The sequence below is a fragment of the Hibiscus syriacus genome, unplaced genomic scaffold (genome assembly GCF_006381635.1).
Source record: "Hibiscus syriacus cultivar Baekdansim isolate YM2019G1 unplaced genomic scaffold, ASM638163v2 tig00111542_pilon, whole genome shotgun sequence".
Taxonomy (NCBI): domain Eukaryota; kingdom Viridiplantae; phylum Streptophyta; class Magnoliopsida; order Malvales; family Malvaceae; genus Hibiscus; species Hibiscus syriacus.
The window spans coordinates 797675-818059 of NW_024063115.1; the positions used below are offsets into that span (position 1 = coordinate 797675).

At 34.5% G+C, this 20385-nt stretch overlaps 2 protein-coding genes, 1 non-coding gene and 1 pseudogene across 3 annotated transcripts; 3 read left to right on the plus strand and 1 right to left on the minus strand.

The window, feature by feature from the left end:
* Positions 1-321: 321 nt before the first annotated feature.
* On the plus strand, positions 322-1934 carry LOC120164734 (transcription factor MYB83-like). The gene is made up of 2 exons (XM_039174397.1): positions 322-664; positions 1215-1934. The coding sequence occupies exons 1-2, from the start codon at positions 378-380 to the stop codon at positions 1840-1842; spliced, it is 915 nt and encodes a 304-aa protein (XP_039030328.1). The 5' UTR covers positions 322-377; the 3' UTR covers positions 1843-1934.
* Positions 1935-3556: 1622 nt separating this feature from the next.
* TRNAS-GCU lies at positions 3557-3638 on the minus strand. Its single transcript has one exon. It is a non-coding gene; the product is annotated as a tRNA-Ser (tRNA).
* A 1441-nt stretch (positions 3639-5079) lies between these two features.
* LOC120164735 (nuclear transcription factor Y subunit A-1-like) lies at positions 5080-8577 on the plus strand. The gene is made up of 6 exons (XM_039174399.1): positions 5080-5270; positions 6183-6449; positions 6923-7038; positions 7145-7216; positions 7562-7726; positions 7894-8577. Exons 2-6 carry the CDS (start codon positions 6335-6337, stop codon positions 8047-8049), a joined length of 624 nt encoding a protein of 207 aa, XP_039030330.1. The 5' UTR covers positions 5080-5270; positions 6183-6334; the 3' UTR covers positions 8050-8577.
* A 1535-nt stretch (positions 8578-10112) lies between these two features.
* On the plus strand, positions 10113-14309 carry LOC120164733 (annotated as a pseudogene).
* Positions 14310-20385: the final 6076 nt, after the last annotated feature.

Consider the following 20385-nt stretch of genomic DNA (forward strand, 5'->3'; position numbering starts at 1 on the left):
ATAATCTCTCCGCTCGATAGACTTGAATTAATTTGTTTTTTTATACATATTTATTTTTTATATTTGTCTCTCTCTCAATGTCCCACTCCAAACCGTTTACTACTTAGACCCATCAACTAACTCATTTCACTCCTTATTTCTTTCCAAAATTCTAAGCAAGCCCCCACAACCATCACCATCATCGTCTTCTTCATCATGACCATTTCCCCCCACCATGAAGCCTCCTCCCCTAACCCTCTCTTTTCACTCTATAAAATCTCTACGAACCCATATGGCTAAACCTATTAGTTATCAACAAAAAATAACCCATATTGTTTTTGTTCTTGGATAGGGAGATCCAAGGCTTAATTCCCTCTCCTTAGGGTATTTGATTTCCCATGATGAAGAAGCCTAACAAAGGTAGCATCACCACCACCATTGCTACTACATATAAGCTTAGGAAAGGGTTGTGGTCGCCGGAGGAAGACGAGAAGCTCATCAACTACATGCTAACCAGTGGCCAGGGTTGTTGGAGCGACGTAGCTCGAAATGCCGGCCTGCAAAGGTGCGGCAAAAGCTGCCGTCTCCGGTGGATCAATTACTTGAGACCCGATCTCAAACGAGGCGCCATTTCGCCGCAGGAGGAAGAGCTTATCGTGCATTTGCATTCCATTCTTGGCAACAGGTATGCTTCGTCTTTCTTGCATGCATGTTTAAAAACCTAGTTAAGAATATAAGGAGATGTACTCTCTAAATAATTCGGGTTCGAATAATTTTATCTACTTGTGTGGATGAGTTTAACCGGATTTAACATTACTTTATAATCACGTTTATTAAAAAAACTAGTTAAAATAGTTGTGGGAGCTAAGCAATGATAATTACATAGAAATCGTCTAATTGCTTGCTTCATTAGGTAATACCTTTCAACGTTGTTTATCATTTCATTGACAAAATTAGCGCTTTTGATCATAGTCTTCGTTCTCATTATAGTCCCCTCTTCCCCCCATTAGAAAGAAAACATAAAGCAATACCTTTTTTAATCTATTTAATTATGAATCCGGTCCTTTATCATATTTAAAATAAGGATTTAATCCCTATACTTTATTTTTTAGTCTTTGCTTCGGTCGGACTTAATCTCAAATTGAAGTCACAATCGCTTGTTTAGAATGAAAGCATCCATGCATTTTATGCATGAAAAGCAATTGACTCGTGTTTTTAATTTTTTTGCTTCAAAGGTGGTCTCAAATTGCGGCTCGCCTGCCTGGTCGTACCGACAATGAAATAAAAAACTTTTGGAATTCAACCATAAAGAAGAGGCTAAAGAATCTGTCTTCCACCCCCTCACCAAACGCCAGCGATTCATCGACACCGGACCCCAACAGAGATTCCGTGGCGGTTGGCGGGTTCATGTCGATGAAAGAACAAGCGATTCTTCCCACGTACATCGATTTATCATCGACTTCGTCCAACTCTTCCTTGCAATCCGTGGTCTTGAATCCAACCGGAACCATGTTCGGCGCCACCGCCGGGTACTTCGTCGACGTAAACAGCAACGGTTTCTACGGTGAAAACGAGATGTTCGGTTGCACCGACAACGGGGAGGAATTATATATCCCTCCTTTAGAATCAATCGGAGATAACCTTCAAACGGAGAATACATTCGATAGCAACGTCATCGCCGCCGCGAACGATAACAACATTAACAACAACCCTTTTAGTGTCATAAACAACAACATCAAATCGGAGAACGTAACGGCCAACGGGGATTTTTGGTTAGGAGAAGAGCTTAAAGTTGGGGAATGGGATTTGGAGGATTTGATGAAAGATGTTTCTTCCTTTCCATTACTTGATTTCCAAAGCTGAATAATTAAACATTTAGGTCAAAAATTAAATAAACCCTATAGTCCATTTCCAAACCTTAAACCCTGTCTGTTTGATAGCGAAAACACTACAAACATCCTAGATTCCGACAATGCTTGCAAAACCAGTCCCCCAAAAAAAACATTTGTATAAGGTTGTAGGATAGCTGAGTTTTGGAATAACGGTGCTGAGTTTTGGAATAACGGTGGCATGAAAATCTTTGTAAGTATTATTTTTTCTCTCTTATGAGTGTACTTTGATTTGACTTGAATAAGCCATTTAAACAGTATTTGAAATAAGAGGAATATTTCATTTCTGATGAATAGTGCTCTTTGTAATTTGTCTGAGGGATTTCTAATTGGGTAAATTATGCATTTAGTACCTAAACTATTAATTTTGGTCCGTTTTAGTACCCGTTCAAAATTTAACTTTAAGTTCTGAAAAGATTTAAAGTTTAGGTACTAAAACGAACCAAAACTGATAGTTTAGGTACTAATCACATAAAGTTTGTACTAAAATGAAATGAAAACTAAACATTAGGTATGATTTTGAAAAGATTGAAAGTTTAGGTACTAAAACAGACCAAAACTGATAGTTTAGATACTAACTATGCAATTTACCCAAAAATACTATTGATGAGACATAAAAGGGTGGAGTAAACTACACCATAGTACATACACTATCAGTTTTGATTTGTTTAAATTTCTAAACTTTTAATTTTTCTAAAACTATACCTAAAGTTTAGTTTTTGTTCCATTTTAGTACCTCGCTCTTAAAAACTTATCGGGTTTAGTACCTAGATTATCAGTTTTGATCCATTTTAGTATCTAAATTTTGATTTTTTTTTTAACTTAACGTAAAGTTTTTAACGGGTACTAAAATAAAACAAAAACTAAAGTTTTTAATCTAAAATGAAACAAAAACCAAAACTTTAGGTATTGTTTTGAAAATTCTAAAAGTTTAGGTACTAGAACAGATCAAAACTGATAGTTTAGGTACTAAATCTGTAATTTATCCAAAAAAGGTAATAGAAACGTTATACAAAAATTAGAGGGTGAAAATAAAATTTATCATTGCATCAAAAAGATGTGGAAATCTTTTTCGTGTGACATTACGAAATTCATTATTAATCAGTTGATCCAACATTCTTTAGCTTGGAAAGGAAGCGTTACTAAAACTAATTGAGTATTTACTTTGAATAGTATCTGTCATCCACTGGATTTTGCCTTTAATGGTTGAGATGTCAGTTTCCATTAATTAAATCTCCCGTTGTAAAAGAAACCAAATTAAAAAGTAACTATTAAGCGAGGCCTAATTAGTTAGACAATGGCTTCAAGATCAATGAAGCCAAAGAGGAAGGGAAGGGGTGACCATGAAAATAAATGTTTTGTCAATTTCGTTTTTAAAACACAAACGATTAATCATAAAATATTGTAATTTCTCTTACGGTTTTAAATCGAAAGAAAGAAGAAGAAGTAGTTTTGTGATTTTTTTTATCAAAGAAATCATCAAACGAAAAACATAAATAATTATCAATTTTAAGCTCCAGAAACCTGGGAAGAAGTCACGCCAGTTCTTTTTAACGACAATTAGTAGTAATGAGGGCGAATTAAATGTTTAGTGATGGTATTGTAAATTTTAAAAGCTAGGTAACCAAAATGCAAGTACACTACTAAAAGCTCAAGGCCTATTTGTATAGTTACCCAAAAATAAAATGCGACGCCTGAGAGATTCGAACTCTCGCGGGGAAACCCCATGTACTTAGCAGGCACACGCCTTAACCACTCGGCCAAAGCGTCGCTTGTGTACTTCCTTAACCTATGTTATTTATAAATTATGCACTAGATTTATTTATTCACCCTTCTTTTGAAAACTTCGGATTATTCTTTCAAATTCGATGGTGAATACATCAAACAGTATGTTTTTACTCATCATGTATAAATTATAATTTAAATTTTTAATACACAGATTTATTCTATATTTATATAACATATTCTTTATTTAAAGTAAAAAATATTTTTTTTATTAAATACTAATATTTATATTTATCTTATTAAATGGATGAATCTTATTTGTCGTTACCTTGATCAAAAGTGGTCCCGTGCCTCAGACACGCGTTCCCCGTCAAGTGCGTGTCAGGTGGGTCTTCCCTCTCATATTCCAATTCTCTCCGCCTTTGATAACGTCACCCAAGGCTCTACTCTCATTACGTCCACTCGCTTTTTCACCTGTAACCGGCTATTCACCGGTGTTCTGTTCTTAGCCAAGCCTACTAAATGCTCTATACCGAAAGGCCAAGCCCATTTTCAAAAAGTTTTAATTTGATAACGCTATGTATATCAAGTTTTAATTCGATTAATTCATTATTGGTTAATCGACGGAGGTTATAAATTGAGTTAATTTTTTGGGTAAATTACGCTTTTAGTATCTAGACTATTATTTTGATCCGTTTTAGACCTAAACTTTCAATCTTTTCAAAATCATATCTAAAGTTTAGTTTTTGTTTTATTTTAACACATTTGTTTAAAATTTAACGTTAATTTTTTTGGAGGGGGAATGAAAGGTTAGATACTAAAATAGATCAAAATTAATATTTTAGGTACTAAACACATTAAGTTTTTAACAGTGTGGTACTAAAATGAAACAAAACTAAATATTATGTATGGTTTTAAAAAATTAAAAGTTTAGATGCTAAAACGAACTAAAACTAATAGTTTAGGTACTAAATACATAATTTACCCTAAATTTTTATTGTATATTTTAAAGATAACAATATATATATATATATATATATTATAAAATAAATAATAAAAACATTAAAATTATTTATAATAAATATTTTAAAGAAAAATTATATGTAAAAGAAGATAATTTTTACTAATATTATAAAAAGAGAGAGTAGAAGACTATTTCTGACTAACACAAAAAAAGAATTAATCAACTTATATTTAATTTTGATAATTTATGCTAATCATTATGTTTAATAAAAAGTTTAACATAATTCCTTAATTCATAGATGCAGAAGACTTGTAATTCTGTTGGTCAAAATGATCAATAAGCTTCAAGGACTAGAATGAATACCCTAAATAACTTTAAAGATTAAATTAAAACAAAAATTTTATAAAAATAAAAATGATAAATTAAATTTACCAGTAAAACGGAAAGGAGGAAAAAATGAAATAGTCCACGTGTCGGTAAAAGCTCGATTAAAACCTGGATTCAGGAGTTGATGATGCGATCAAAAGCCTAAATCTCAGAGTTCAAATACGAAAAAAAAAATTGAAAAAGGAAGAAAAATTGGTTAATCTCTTTTAGTGTTATACCGAGAACTGCAGAGAAACTAGATTGACTCTTTCTCTCTTGTTGATTTTGATTTTCTCTCTCAAAAAAAATCCTCAAAATTTTAGGGTTCGTTCTTCTCGGTTAAACGGGTAAGTGCCTTTTTTCAGTTTCCCTTTTCTCTTTCCTTTTGTTAATTGGTGGTATCTTGATGTCTTAGTGTTTTCAGTTGTTTATTCTTTCGTCTTTCTGGGTAATTCTTAAGGTGGAGTTGTAATTAGTTTAGGGTTTGAGAAATTGGGATGCTTTGTTCTGGTTTGAATTTAATTTTTCTTTTCTGGCGGTTCTGTGAGAATTATGTATTCGGGGTTGTGAAATTTGAGGTTTTAATCATGGAATTTGATGGATTGAGGTGATCTTTAGTGTTAGAAATTATTGGATTTGTGAGACAATACGAGAAATGAGATTTCCCCCCCCCCCAAAGAAATTCAAATTCTCAATTCCATGCAGGACAAAGAACAAGAGTTTTTGATTTTTTTTAAATATAGGGAAAGAAAGTTAGTGAAAAGTGCAAAGCTTAAACTTCGAGCAGGCCAAGTAAAGACCAGTATTTGTGAAACTTTTAATTTTTTGTAATAAAACTCCAAATCCTTGATGAATTTTTGATCATTTACATCGAATTTTAAACATAGAAATCACTAGTAGCTTCCCCACAATTCTACAAGTTTGTTAACATGAAAGCAAAATATTTATTTTTGCAATTGGAAATATTAATCAGTTCTTGGTTTTGTTTTGTCCAGGTGTTTGGTTGAAGTTTTGTGGTTACTGTTTTGATGCTTTCATTTCTCTTTTTTAATAGAGATTTCGATTTATTCTTCTGATGAATGTGAAATTTGTTCTCTCTTTTTTATGTTTCTTTATACTTTGCTTTGCTTTGTTTTGTTTGGTTATTCATATGTGTGATTACTTAAGTAAGAAGAATTTGTATTTCCAAAGAACAAATTTCCATGTTCATATATTAGAAATTGACTATCAGTTGAGTTTTTCTTTTTGGAGGGTTGCAGTTAAATTCTGAAGATGGAAGTCAATTAGAATTTAGAACCTGAGGTGTGGTGTTCAATAAACTGCAGTTTGTTCTGAACTAAAGTGGTGTAATATTGGTTGCGTTTCCATCCCCACGGTAGTGAGAGGAGTAAACTCATTAAATTCATCTTCAATGGAATGCACTAATGGTTCAGAGTCGAATGATAGGCTGTCACTGTCCAATGGTGAGCTAAATGAAGAGGATGATGTTAATAAAGAAACACAAACTAATGCATCCTCTCGGTCAGGTACTTCACATCATTATTCTAGTAATTAATAAAATGAATGTTGCTAATATAAATGGCCAAGTCTCTATAAAATTTTCTTTTGGCCACACTCTTCATAATTTCATGAATCACGACTTCTAATATCGAACATGGATATGCAGATTATTCAAGGTATATATTGTTCTAGATTCTGTTTATTGTTTACTGCTATTTCACATAAAACCCCCATGCCTTCTCAAATGTGTAAGTATTTAACTGACAAATCTAACGGTTCAGTTAAATATGCTTTAGTTTCCAGAAGACTAGAAGACATTTGGTCTATCTTGACTTGTATAACCGTTTAAGTAAATATGCTATGAAGTAAATATTTTCCCTGCACTTTAAAGTGCTTTACTTGTGTAATATGTTGGTATTATTGTTTGTTATTGATTATTCCTTTCATACAAGAGTTTTGTGGTTGGGGTGCCAATCGCTTTTCTTCTATTCATTTGCAGTTGAAAATGGCGGTCAAGAACAATACAATTTGCAGCATGTTGCACTTACCATACCTACTATGCATGATGAAGGCCTCACGCAGCCTCCCCTGCTTGAGCTTGTCGGTCATTCAATCGTAAGTGCCTCAGGGCCAAGATTTTCTGTTGTATGCCATTAGGGGTCTTGTTGTTATGGAACTTGCTATCGAAGAATTTCCTAGCTTTCTTCCAATCATTTTGCAGGCATGTGCATCAAATCCTTATATGGACCCGCATTATGGAGGAATGATGGCAGCTTATGGGCATCAGCCTTTGGTATGGAACTTTAATTAATTTAATCTTGAATTTTTTATGCTTATAAATTTGTTTCTGTTAGTATTAATGTCTTTTGTATGAAACCATTCTCATGAGACTTTGGATGCTCCTACTTTGATGAATACGGAAGCATGCTTTTGAATTTCTAATACTTTCCTATTGTTAACGTTTTGTGCATCATCTGTCCATGATACTAGCATTAGATTTTCTTCTCCTTGTTTTTTTGTAATATAAGCAAACCAAGGGCATTATTGAAGTAAGATTCTTCATTTAAGAACCTTCTTTTGATACTCGAAATTCAAGACGTGGTGCACTCTCTAATGAATAAATTTTTGTGATGGCCAGGGATATCCTCCGTTTGTTGGAATGCCTCATGCAAGAACGACTTTACCGATTGAAATGGCACAAGAGCCTGTTTACGTAAATGCCAAACAGTACCAGGGAATTCTGAGGCGAAGGCAGGCCCGTGCCAAAGCAGAACTTGAGAAGAAGGTTTTAAAATCCCGTAAGGTAAATCTAAAACTTAAGTGCTGAACACTCTTTTGGTTGGAATAAGTAACATTGTGCCGGTACAAATAGCTACTCTTTGAGAAACTTGTTCTGTTTTATTGTTAAAATTTGTGGTGCATGCCATCTGATCTCCATCCATGTAATACCTCATCTCCTATATCCCACAGCCCTATCTCCACGAATCCAGGCACCAGCATGCTTTGCGTAGGGTGAGAGGCACTGGAGGACGTTTCGCAAAGAAAACAGATGCCGACAGGGGACAAGCAAAAGGATCAGGTTCAGGTCCTGCCTTATCTCAGTCTCCAAGTTCCTCAGATTCCTAACCGTTGCAAACCGATTCTGGCGAAACCTGGGCTTCCCTCCCTCTGCAAGAAGCAAGAGTGTCCCAAGTGTACGGCATGCACCATGTCAACGGCAGCAGTCATTATCAGAAATTAGGCAGTAGCATCTCCTCTGATCAGGCCACTCGCTATCCGGTGAACGGAGGGCACCCTTTCAAAAGCTGAAGGGTCAGTCGAACTCCCAAGACTTGTCCTTGATCACAGTCGTGACAGTTCATTGTCGAGGCAGTAAATCATTCTTGGCTCTGGTTGACGGAACGGGAGAAGATAAGAGAAGAGAGAAGAGATCGCATAAGACTCGGCCATCGTTTTCATGTTCTGTGCTTTTATCATTTTTCTCTAGCTGCAATTTTGTTCATAGACTGTTGAATAGAACACAATAGCAAGGTAGTTAAATTAGTGGTTTGTAGGAAAGGTTTCATAACAAGCAGATGACACCCAGGTTTTCTTTGTCGTTTTAGGTTAAAAGACATTTCGTTTTGTAGATCGAGTTGGCTGTCTTTACGAGTATGCTAGTTGAACACATGGTTAAAATACCTTAGTGATGATCTTTTAACTTGCTTATGATACTACAAATTGATTCCTTCTTTTAATCATTTTCATAAATATAAATAAATAATGTTTTAATAAAAACTTTAATAATTGTAAATAAAATATAGGGTAAAGTATGTGTTTAATACTTAAACTATTAGTTTTAATCTGTTTTAGCACTTCACTTTTTAATTTTTTTTAAAATTATATCTAAAGTCTAGTTTTTGTTTTATTTTAGTATTATTGTTTAAAATTTAACATTAAGTTTAAAAAAAATTGAAAGTTTAGATATTAAAATAGGTCAAATTTAATAATTTAGGTACTAAAATTGTTATGTTTTTAATAGTATGAAATAAAAATTAAACTTTAGATGTGATTTAAAAAAAAATAAAAGTTTAGATACTTAAGTAAATTAAAATTAATAGTTTAGTTATTAAATACATAGTTCACACTAAATATATTATTAAATAATAATTTAGGTACTAAAATTGTTATGTTTTTAATAGTATGAAATAAAAATTAAACTTTAGATGTGATTTAAAAAAAAATAAAAGTTTAGATACTTAAGTAAATTAAAATTAATAGTTTAGTTATTAAATACATAGTTCACACTAAAATATATTATTAAAAGAAAAAAGTAAAAATATTGGAATGCTATTCTTAATCTAATAAAAATGTTGTTAAAATAAAATTAAATAATGTTTAACCATTATCCGCCAAGACATGGCCGTATAGGTTCTAATCTTACCTACTTCACCACGGGTAAAACGTAAATCCGTCCAAGTTCAATGTACCACTAAAATCCCAGGGATTTGTTGTCCATCACTTGGATAACACGCCGCCTTTTGACAGTTTATAACGCGCCCCATACTTCACCACGGTATTAGATAAATTTTGAAATTTTGTTATTATATAAAACGGTATTAAAAGAATTTAACTCTGTCTGAAAATTAAATTAAATTTGATTCTAAATGTAATTAAAACACGTGTAATTATTAAACTTCAAAACCTTATATAAAAATAGTCCGTGTTGCTTCTTATTTAGAATTTGTAAAATTAACATATAAGTTTAAAGATGTAATGTTTTGAATTTTGAGGTGAATCCAAAATTTAATATAATATAAACTCTTACTTTTCTTTTCTCAAATAGAAAATCACAACGAAGAAATAAATTATAATATTTTTAGCACTTAATTATAAAATGATATTGATAAGAAGAATATTTAAAATGATTTTTTGTGAATTCAAAATATTTTTAATTAAGAACAAATCATATTTTTTTTTTAACTTTTGAAAATTACACCACAGTCACAATGCTAAATATAAATAGTTATACATAATTATTATGAAACTGACAAATCAGTCAGTCCCATTAAGCTCCGCGCGTGGGAATGTTATGCAAGTCAAGATTCGATAAAACGAAAGTCCCGTGGCAGGCACGTGATGGGCGCACCTTAGCAAAACCAAATAAAACACTTGCACTTTACACGAATAAAATCCACTCCTCTATTAAAGCATCAAATTCTCTCTCTGCTTTCCTTTTCGTCATTGTCGCTGCGCCCTTCCTTTTCTTCTTCATTTTGAAGAGGACTCTGGATTGAAAACCCTACCTTTTAATCTCCTTTTCTTTTTCTAAAGGGAAATCGAACTGAAAGTTCAAGGCTTTTGGCTTTTGCTTTGAAGCTAATGACGACGTCGTTTGGAGCTGCGACGGATCCGAAGATTCGAGTCCGGAGCTTCACGGGGTTGAAATCCCCGCATTCTATAGCTTTGAAGAGGAATCTTCGCGTGTTTCCCGCTCCTTTCTGCAGTCCCACTCTCATCAGAGCTGTCTCCACGGTCAGTCTTGTTTTGCTTTTATAATTTAATTGCATTCTGAATGTTGATTGTTGTTTGGAATCTAAGAAAGTCGGAGAAAATCTTGTACCTTTTTGTAATTTCTATACCTTTTCAGTTTTCACTTTCGTTTCTCTCAGCTTGCCTTTTTTTTTCGAACCATTTTTTTAATTACGTTTCATTCTTCATCGCTTTATGAGAATTGTTAATGAATAATTGAGTCTGTTTTCTTTAAAATTGATGTATTTTACTAGTGAAGTATGATTAAATTTGAGAACTTTTATGTTAATTTGTTCTGTTATTGTTGAGTCCCTTCACAGCCAGTGAAGCCTGAAACGAGTGCCACAGAACCAAAGCGGAGTAAAGTTGAGATATTCAAAGAACAAAGCAATTTCATCAGATACCCTCTCAATGAGGAGATATTGACTGATACCCCAAACATAAACGAGGCTGCAACGCAATTAATTAAGTTCCATGGGAGCTATCAACAGTACAACAGAGACGAGCGTGGTACAAGGTCTTTTTCCTTCATGCTTCGGACTAAAAACCCGGGCGGGAAAGTCCCGAACCAGCTCTACTTGACTATGGACGATCTTGCCGATCAATTCGGCATTGGAACTTTGCGTTTGACGACGAGGCAGACCTTTCAGCTCCATGGTGTTTTGAAGAAGGACCTCAAGACTGTGATGAGCACCATTATTAGAAACATGGGTTCTACCCTTGGTGCATGTGGGGATTTAAATAGGAATGTTCTTGCTCCTGCTGCACCACTAATGACGAAAGAATACCGGTTTGCACAAGAAACTGCTGTCAATATTGCTGCATTGTTGACTCCTCAATCGGGTTTTTACTATGATGTATGGGTGGATGGGGAGAAATTCATGACATCGGAGCCTCCGGAAGTTGTGAAAGCCAGGAATGATAACTCTCATGGAACGAATTTCCCTGATTCTCCCGAGCCGATATATGGGACGCAGTTCTTGCCAAGGAAGTTTAAGATTGCTGTGACTGTGCCAACTGATAATTCGGTGGATATTCTCACAAATGATATCGGTGTTGTAGTAATTTCTGATGAAATTGGAGAACCTCAGGGGTTCAACATATATGTAAGACAACCATAGGATCAAAGAAATCATATCTTTTCCCTTTTACCTTGCACACTTTTATACCTAAAAGCATCCATTTCTCGTAATCGTTGTTGCAGGTTGGTGGCGGCATGGGAAGAACCCATAGGATGGAGACCACTTTCCCGTTTGGGAGAACCACTCTTATGTGCCAAAGGCAGACATATTGTATTAAAGCCATCGTTGCCACACAACGTGATAATGGAAGAAGAGATGACCGTAGGTATAGTAGAATGAAATATTGATCAGCTCTTGGGGGATTGAAAAGTTTAGAAGTGTTGTTGAGCAATATTATGGAAAGAAATTCGAGCCTTTCCATGAGTTGCCTGAATGGGAATTTAAGAGTTACTTGGGATGGCATGAACAGGTTCGTGCTTTTGGTTTGACTTTTTTTAACTTCCACGTTTGCCTTGTTACTAATTGCATTTTAATCATCTGATTTTATGCTTGGATTGAATTGTTTTCATTTTCAACTTCATCCTTGGCTTTTTTATAGTACATATGACCTTGTTGGTAACTTTTCCTTTTGCAGGGAGATGGTGCTTTATTTTGCGGGCTCCATGTAGATAATGGTCGCATTGGAGGAAAGATTAAAAAGACTCTGAGGGAAGTAATAGAGAAGTATAATTTAAATGTGCGGATCACCCAAACCAAAACCTCATTTTGTGTGATGTTCGTAGTGCATGGAAGCGTCCTATTACCACAGTTCTTGCTCAAGCTGGGCTGCTGGTAAGATTTTCATTACTTGTAAAATTTACCTTTCTGGTTTCTGAACCTGCAGTTGTCAACAATGTCTGCTGAAGTTTCAAAGTGTATCATCTTAATCAAATGGATACCTATATTTTCTGTCTATTATGTATATGATAATGTATCTCAGATTTTAAAGAAATAATAAAATTGATTACCATGGTAGTTCTGTTAGACTATATATGTTAATGTCTCTCCCTTTAGGCTATATTTTAGGGCGAGTTATATAGTATAAAATTAGGTTCAACTTAGAGTCATTTTCCCTTGTTAAAAACTTCAATTAACAAGTTCACTGAAGAATTGCAATATTTTAAGGCAAGTTGGTAGCTAGACAAGACAACTAACAGGGAATCACTCAAGACAAACCATTTCCGACTGTACTATTGCATAGAATCCCACTGAAAAGTTTGGATGGAGGATTTGAATCCACATTTTTTTTATTTTCAGTTTCTTTCAATTTTGTAACAAAATAACTCCAGGAGGATTAAGTAGGGTAATGACATCTTAAGGTTGGAGTTAATCTACGTAGACTGTGGAGTGATGATTGTAAATAACATTTTCCAGGAACTTAACGTCTGTGTGGGTCGCATTTCCTGCTTAACTGTTTAGCTGTTTTCCGCTTATTAATAACCATTCCCCGAACTTGTTTGCCTTACTCTCCTTCATGTTTTTATATTTCATTCATTGAATTAGTCATACAGCTGACTGGTTCTCGATTTGAAACAGCATCCTAAATATGTGGAGCCCCTGAACTTAACTGCTATGGCTTGTCCAGCTTTCCCACTTTGCCCTTTGGCAATAACCGAAGCTGAACGTGGCATACCTGATATCCTCAAGCGGATCAGAGCTGTCTTCGAGAAGGTAAGTCGTATATTTATCAAATATCCTGTTAAATTTAAATACGTTATGCCCAACAAGAAGACTGACTTGACTGACTTAACACTGAAGTTTGAATGAATATCATTGCCTGAAATTTTTGCCTTCCAAGCTGAAATTTAAATGCTCCTCCTTACCAATTATCTGAATCTAATAAATTGATTGGCACTGCCTAATTTCAGGTCGGACTCAAGTACAGTGAGTCGGTGGTGATAAGGGTAACTGGCTGCCCTAATGGTTGTGCTAGACCATATATGGCTGAGCTCGGACTGGTCGGAGATGGTCCAAACAGCTATCAGGTAGTTCAGTTATTGGACGTTATACCTTTCAGTAGTAATAACTAGTTGTATAACTTGGTAACTTTGTTTTTTGTTGAAATTAGATTTGGCTTGGAGGAACACCTAATCAAACTCAATTAGCAAGGACTTTTATGAACAAAGTCAAAGTTCAGGATCTCGAGAAAGTTTTCGAGCCCTTGTTCTACTACTGGAAACGAAAGAGACAGACCAAAGAATCATTCGGCGACTTCACAACCCGCATGGTAGTATTATTCTTCTTCCCTTTGCTAGTTAATCTTTATCCGCACTCTACTATCAAATGAAATTCATGGCCTAGCAAACTGATGAACATGATGATCTCCCTCAGGGATTCGAAAAGCTTCACGAGCTGGTGGACAAATGGGAAGGTCCAGTGCAATCACCGGCAAGGTATAACTTAAAGCCTTTCACCGATAAAGAGACGTATGAAGCCATGGAAGAGCTAGCGAAGCTGCAGAACAAGACTGCTCATCAGCTGGCAATGGAAGTCATTCGCAATTTTGTTGCTGCCCAGCAAAACGGTAAAAGCGAATGAGTCAGTCGGTTTACAATATTTGCTGTTGGCAGCATTGTCGATAAACGAAAACTGTCAGGTGTCTCTTTCGGGCTTGTTACTGTTCGGTAACATCGTCCGACAACAGACGAAATTCGGGTTTTTTGAGGTCGTTTTGGATTCTAGTTTTGGCATCATTTTAGCTTTATATAGGATCTTATTGTGAGTTGTTGAGGATTGTGGACTTTGGTTTTAGAATATAATGCCTGTAGCTCAGGAATGAGGCATCAAAAGCTAATGAATAAAGATTTTATGACAGTCAACAATGGCAAATTCTAGATTTTACTTGAAAGCCAATTTCAAACATCTTAAACAAACTTAAAAAAAAGTATATTTTTTAAGACAAATTACATATTGGTTTTTGGAATCAAACATGGATATGTCTGACTGTGATGTAGTAAATTAAGGCATAATTGATATTAGGGAAAATTAATTACCTTAATAGTATTAATCAACATGCCCGTGTGTATATATATATACATTTTCAAACCAACAAAGCATCTTTGTGTCTTGGTCCAGACCGTTTACTTGGAAAACGATAAAATGAAGCATTCCAGACAAAACTCAGTCCAGACTCGAGATAGAGAGAGAGTCAGACTCGGACAACAACTCGAACACTTGTTTGTCAGTAATTGTTGGAAGCATTGATAATTGTATTTTAATATCCCTATTCAAAATTTAACTTTAAATTTTGAAAATATTAAAAGTTTAAGTAGTAAAATGAACCATAATTGATAGTTTATGTACTAAACGTGTTAAGTTTTTAACGGTATGTACTAAAATGAAATGAAAACTAAACGTTAAGTATGATTTTAAAAAGATTAAAAGTTTAGGTACTAAAATTGACTAAAATTGATAGTTAACATTCTAAATATGTAGTTTACCCTTTATTTTTCAGATAAAAAAGAGAAGGTTGGTACTTATTTTGTTAAAGCTTGTGCTGTGTTGGAAGAATTCCAACTGAACTCTCACCGTCCCCTAACCAATCGTTGAAAAGGCTCTTAAATTTTCAAAATCAGTCCTCCCCTCGAGAAAACATAAATAAGGCAGTCAAGTGCGGTTCCAAAGGGCTCAGCTTTTGGTTTCAAAACCAATAAAAAAAAAACCATTTTAGAGTGAGAGAGACAGAATTTGGGTGTGTGCATGGAGAGGCTAACTACAACAAGAAGGGCTAAATGGAAATACCCGCCGCCACAACCAGCCCCAAAGATCCTTCATTTTCCACCTCACAGGCCTACAAGGAAAGCGCCAAAGCCAAAGGCACCGACTTCACACAATGAGACCAAAGGGATGATGCTGGTGAGTTTGCTTGATCAAGAAAGGTCTTTCACAAGAGGGGTTGATCCAATGGTGCTGGTGAGTCCAAGTGGCGATGAAGAGATGAGGAGGAAGAGGGTGTTGGAGGAGGAGAACAGAGATAACAGCTGTGTATCTTTAGTTGAAGAAGAGAAATGGCGGTTCCAAGCTGAGATTTTGAGAGCTGAGTGTAATTTATTGAGGATGGAGAGAGATATCGCTGTCAAGAAAATGAGAGAGGACACTGAAATCTGCTCTTCAAACTTTGATCCATGTTGGTTTCTCTCTTTTCGTTATTTTCTGTTTGGTTCTTGAGAAACATATTAATCAATGTTGGCACTTGGTATGCAGGGAAGAAACAACATCTGTGAAGGAAAGAACGTGAGGTTGGCATTGGAGGAGCAGATCGATGAATTGTCGGAAAAACTCGAAAAACTGCAAAAGAAGTCGAGGGTTAAAGACTTAGAGGTTGAAAAATGTAGCAACTTTGATGAACAAGTATGCTTTCTCCAAAGGCGAATTGACAAGTTTGGAGGAGAAGAAGTATGTGTGAAGGAGATTCGACAAATGGCCGAAGCGAGCTTGTCGATTCGAACATGTAGCGAAGGCGATGAGATCTTTGTTTCGAATGGAAACAACAATGCAAGTAGATAACACCTTTGTTGTCATGTTAATTATACTAGCCTTTGCTGCTTACTGATATGAAGATATGATCTATATACACACACACCATGTCCTATATTTGTATCCTTTACATGTTCATGCACTGGTATGAAGATATGATCTTTGATATATGTATATATACATAAACGACACTTACGAAAATTAAGCATACTTGTGTCGAACATGTATCCGAGACTTATGGTAGCATATTTGGTGCATATTTTCTGACTTGTGGTAGCATATTTGGATGGTGAGTTTCTAATTTGAAGCAAATTTGCAGGTGGAAATTTTGAGAAGATGGAGAGATTGTCAAAAGGGGTTCTGATAGAGAGAATGGAGGACGAATACGATTCCATGCTCCCCACGATTTACAGTTCCGCTTCCGCTACAGAGGATTGATTATTCGAATTTGTCGCTGTCAATGCAACAATCAAACAAGGTAAGTTCCATGAATCATCGGTGCCTCAGAAACTGCTTACTACTAGGTGTGGTAGTAAAAGAGAATCCCCAGCGGTGTGGTTCAGAGATGGATTTCCATAAGTCTAGCTTGTTAATTTCTGTTGTTCTAGAGTTCCGACTCCCGAATCTACTAGTCTGGCCATCGGCTTTTCACATGAACGGCATTTTATTGGTATGATCAGGTGGACATGGTGTCATGTCAGCTAACTTTAGCCAAAGAACATTAGTTTCAAATTGCGGAATGCGCTTCGATCGCATCATTGAAGTATTTGAACATTAGTTTAAATTAAATACTGATGGATCGCGGCAATCGGCTACGAGAATGAGCACGTGCGGCCGTACAATTCGGGATCCATCTGGTAATTGGGTGACTGGCTTTTCCAAGGCAATCGATGTCTGCTCGATTTTGGATGTCGAATTGTGGGTAATTTTTGAGGGGATGAAGATGGCTTGGGAGTTGGGGATTCGATATTTAGTTGTTGCAGCGGACAGCAAGCTAGCGATTTCAGCAATCGACCCTCTTCAGGGAGCTGATTTTGTTTCGCCTTTGGTGCTGTCGTTCGAGAGCTAGCTGCTCGTTCTTGGAATGCAGTCATGACTTTCACCCATCGGAAATGTAATAAGGTTGTTGATGGAATGGCTAAGGCAGCTTGGGATTTACCGTTCGACTTTCACACTCTCTCTTCCTCCTACAGTGGACGGTGATCTGGTGCAGGCGGAGAGTGTAACTTGTTCTGCTGAGTCCATGTGATCTCAGCGCAGGCTGATCCTTTACTATTAAAAAAATAAATAAACTTCCCTTTCAAGTTTATTGAAGCGGATCTGAATCTACTCCCCCACTTGGCCTTGTTTTGTCCATTTCTGTAAAAGACAAATCCCCCTCTTCGTCAAAACAATCAAATTTTAAAAACATAAAGTAGCAATTTTTATTTAAAAAATTGAAACAAAAAACAAAGAAAATTAGACTGAATTTACTCTCCCGAGGCTACATGCTCTGTGCTGCCATCAAAAGCGTTTTTACCGAAATATAACTATTAGAGGGTGTTTTGATAGGAGAGTGTAAGATTTGTATGAGAATGAAATTTATATTTTTTTGTTTGGTTAGTCTAGGAATTCTATTTCCGGTAATGTAATATTACATAGTGGATTTTTTGGGATATATTATCGGGAATGTCATTACCTCCCTTTTCTTAGGTATTGTTGGATTACCGGCGTTTTGGACTAAAATGCCCTTAAATTTTTATTTTTTTAAAAAAAAATATTTCTTCTGTCATTGAATAATAAAAATCTTACGAAGGTTAAATTACAAATTTATCTTTAAATTATTTTAGATTTAAAAAAATCTATAATTAAAATTTTATATGAAGTTCAAGGGTTAAAATAAAATTTTACCATTTCATTAAACTTTTTTTTTATTTTTAATTTTGTAAAAAATATATAAATATTATGAATTTAAATTTTTTTAAAGAAAATATATAAATATTTTCCAATTTGTAATATTATACAAATATATAATAAGGACATTTTGGTCAAATATACATTCTAATAATCTTTTATTCTTTTAACCAAACACGGTAATCTTACATTCCTACTAAGCCAACCAAACACAAAATACAACATTCCCAGTAATCATATTCTCTGGTAATCTTACATTTCCACTGGTAATCTTACATTCCGTGAACCAAACACACCCTTAGATCTAATAATTAATTTTCAGTTATATTCTCTTTAAATATTATCGATTTAGTACTATTTAGGATAAAGTGATAATAAAGCGTGGATTGTCATCCGTACTTTCGTGGGGTTGTGACACGTAAGAAAGGAAAAGATTATAATTCGCGTCTTTTCTTTAATTCCACAACTGTCCGTCTTTCACATTGATTATCACTCGACTTGCTCTTCTCCCCTTTTCCTATAGATACTACACTTAACACAACCCTCAACCCACAATCAAATCTCAAATTCTCTCATTATCTCTATGATCAATCTTTATATTAAGAAGGTAAAATATTTTTATAGTATATTCTAATTGTTTATTATTTTATTGTTTTATTAAATTTTATTATTTTTATATTATATTATAATTGTTTATTATTTTATTATTTTATTAAATTTTATTGTATTATTATTTATTATTATTTATTATTTTTTACAGTTATAAAATGAAAGATGGTTTGCTACGTTTAGATGAAAAACATATCTCGATGCATTTTATCGATACGATAACAACTTTAAATTGTGTTATTATTTTAATTATTGTGAATGTTTTATTTATTTAATTTTTTAGTATTAGTTTATATTTTAATTTGTATACTATTTATTGAATTAGGAGAAATATCGTATATTAGATTAATTCATTCGTAATTTTAAGTTCGAGATATCTACTCGTGTTTGGATGTATTTACCTAAGGTAGGATTCGGTTACGTAACGAAATATGAAGGACAATGTAACCTTAAATCCAATCTTATTTCTGCACTGGTTGAGAGGTAGAGATCATAGACACACATATTTCATCTTCCATGTGGATAGTGTACTATTATGCTAGATAATGTTTCCATACAATTTGGGCTTCCAGTAGATGGGGATGTGATTTCTGGAGTAGCTGATGGTGACTATTCCTTGTGTGAAGAGTATCTTAAATGTGTCCCGTCTAATTTAAACGGTAGTCAAATACCATTAAATTAGTTGAATATAACTTTTAAACATTTGAGTCGCGACGCCTCCGAGGAACAAGTTAAAACGTATGCACGGACTTATATGTTGTATCTCATGGGAGGGATCCTGATGCCCGACAAATCACGCAACCAAGTTCATTGCATATGATTGCATCACCTCACAGATTTTCACGTTATCAGCGTACTCAGTTGGGGCTCTGCAGTTTTGGCCTTTATGTATAGGGAAATGTGTCGAGCAACTGATTGTCGAAAAAATGCTATCAAAGAATGTTTCATTCTTCTCCAGTCTTGGGCATGGTATCGCATGTCTTTTTATGTCCAGTCGTGAAAAACTCATTGATATTCCCACTATTGTTGAGGTAATTTCAATACTGAATTCGTATATAAATAATTTTGTTAAGTATGTAATGAATTTTTTTTTCATTAAATGGATGGTCAAGTGTAAGAAAATATTATCGGGATTTACCGGAATAATTAGAAGAAATTGGGCTACTCAACTTGATCAACATATTGAGCCAGATCATAATGAGAGCATAATGATATATCACGAACCGCGTACTCTTCAACAAATGTTGCATACATCTGTGTATCAACGTCTGAATATTGATTCTAAGAATCAACCATCATAGCAATATCGCCATCGTTGGAGAGTTCAAACGCTGTACTTCTACATGAACTTTACTTGAAATTTTAGTGATCAACTCCTCAAAAGTGATGTTTCTCTTGAATAATATTTTGACAAAATGATTTGATGCGAAGACGAAGTCGGTTTCATTTCCTGAACTTATCCATCATAGTAAATAATAGGTGAAATACACGTTATTTTGAGAGTTTGAAAGATTAAGAGTCTTATATATAAAAAACAATAACCAAGTTTTTAAAAGCCAACAATTTGAGGGGAGTGTTTAAAATTCAAGTTTTTAGGCTTGGGTAATAATGAAGTACCAATAATTTAATGTGTATAATGAAAGGCACATATCATAATTCATGCTTTTTGTGTGTGTCATAATCTTGCGAAGGAACGAATGACGATGCACACCTTTCTTTTATGTGACGTAAACTCGAATAGAACTCCGTAAAAATACGAATGACGATTTAAATTTTATTATCACTAAGTCAAAAAGATGATAGAATAATAATATTTAGAGAAAGAATATCTGATAAATAATTATTAAATTTAAGATTGATATTTTGATAAAAACGCCTCAAAACTTTTGGTTCTAATTTCCAAATCTTTTAT

What these genes read in the sequence shown, in the direction of transcription:
- LOC120164734 (XM_039174397.1), top strand. Translation starts at nt 378, where the DNA reads ATGATGAAGAAGCCTAACAAAGGTAGCATCACCACCACCATTGCTACT. An exon ending in CATTCCATTCTTGGCAACAG is followed by an intron (nt 665 to 1,214) that starts GTATGCTTCGTC and finishes TTTGCTTCAAAG; the next exon opens with GTGGTCTCAAATTGCGGCTC.
- LOC120164735 (XM_039174399.1), top strand. Translation starts at nt 6,335, where the DNA reads ATGGAATGCACTAATGGTTCAGAGTCGAATGATAGGCTGTCACTGTCC. An exon ending in AGCTTGTCGGTCATTCAATC is followed by an intron (nt 7,039 to 7,144) that starts GTAAGTGCCTCA and finishes ATCATTTTGCAG; the next exon opens with GCATGTGCATCAAATCCTTA. An exon ending in CTTATGGGCATCAGCCTTTG is followed by an intron (nt 7,217 to 7,561) that starts GTATGGAACTTT and finishes TGTGATGGCCAG; the next exon opens with GGATATCCTCCGTTTGTTGG.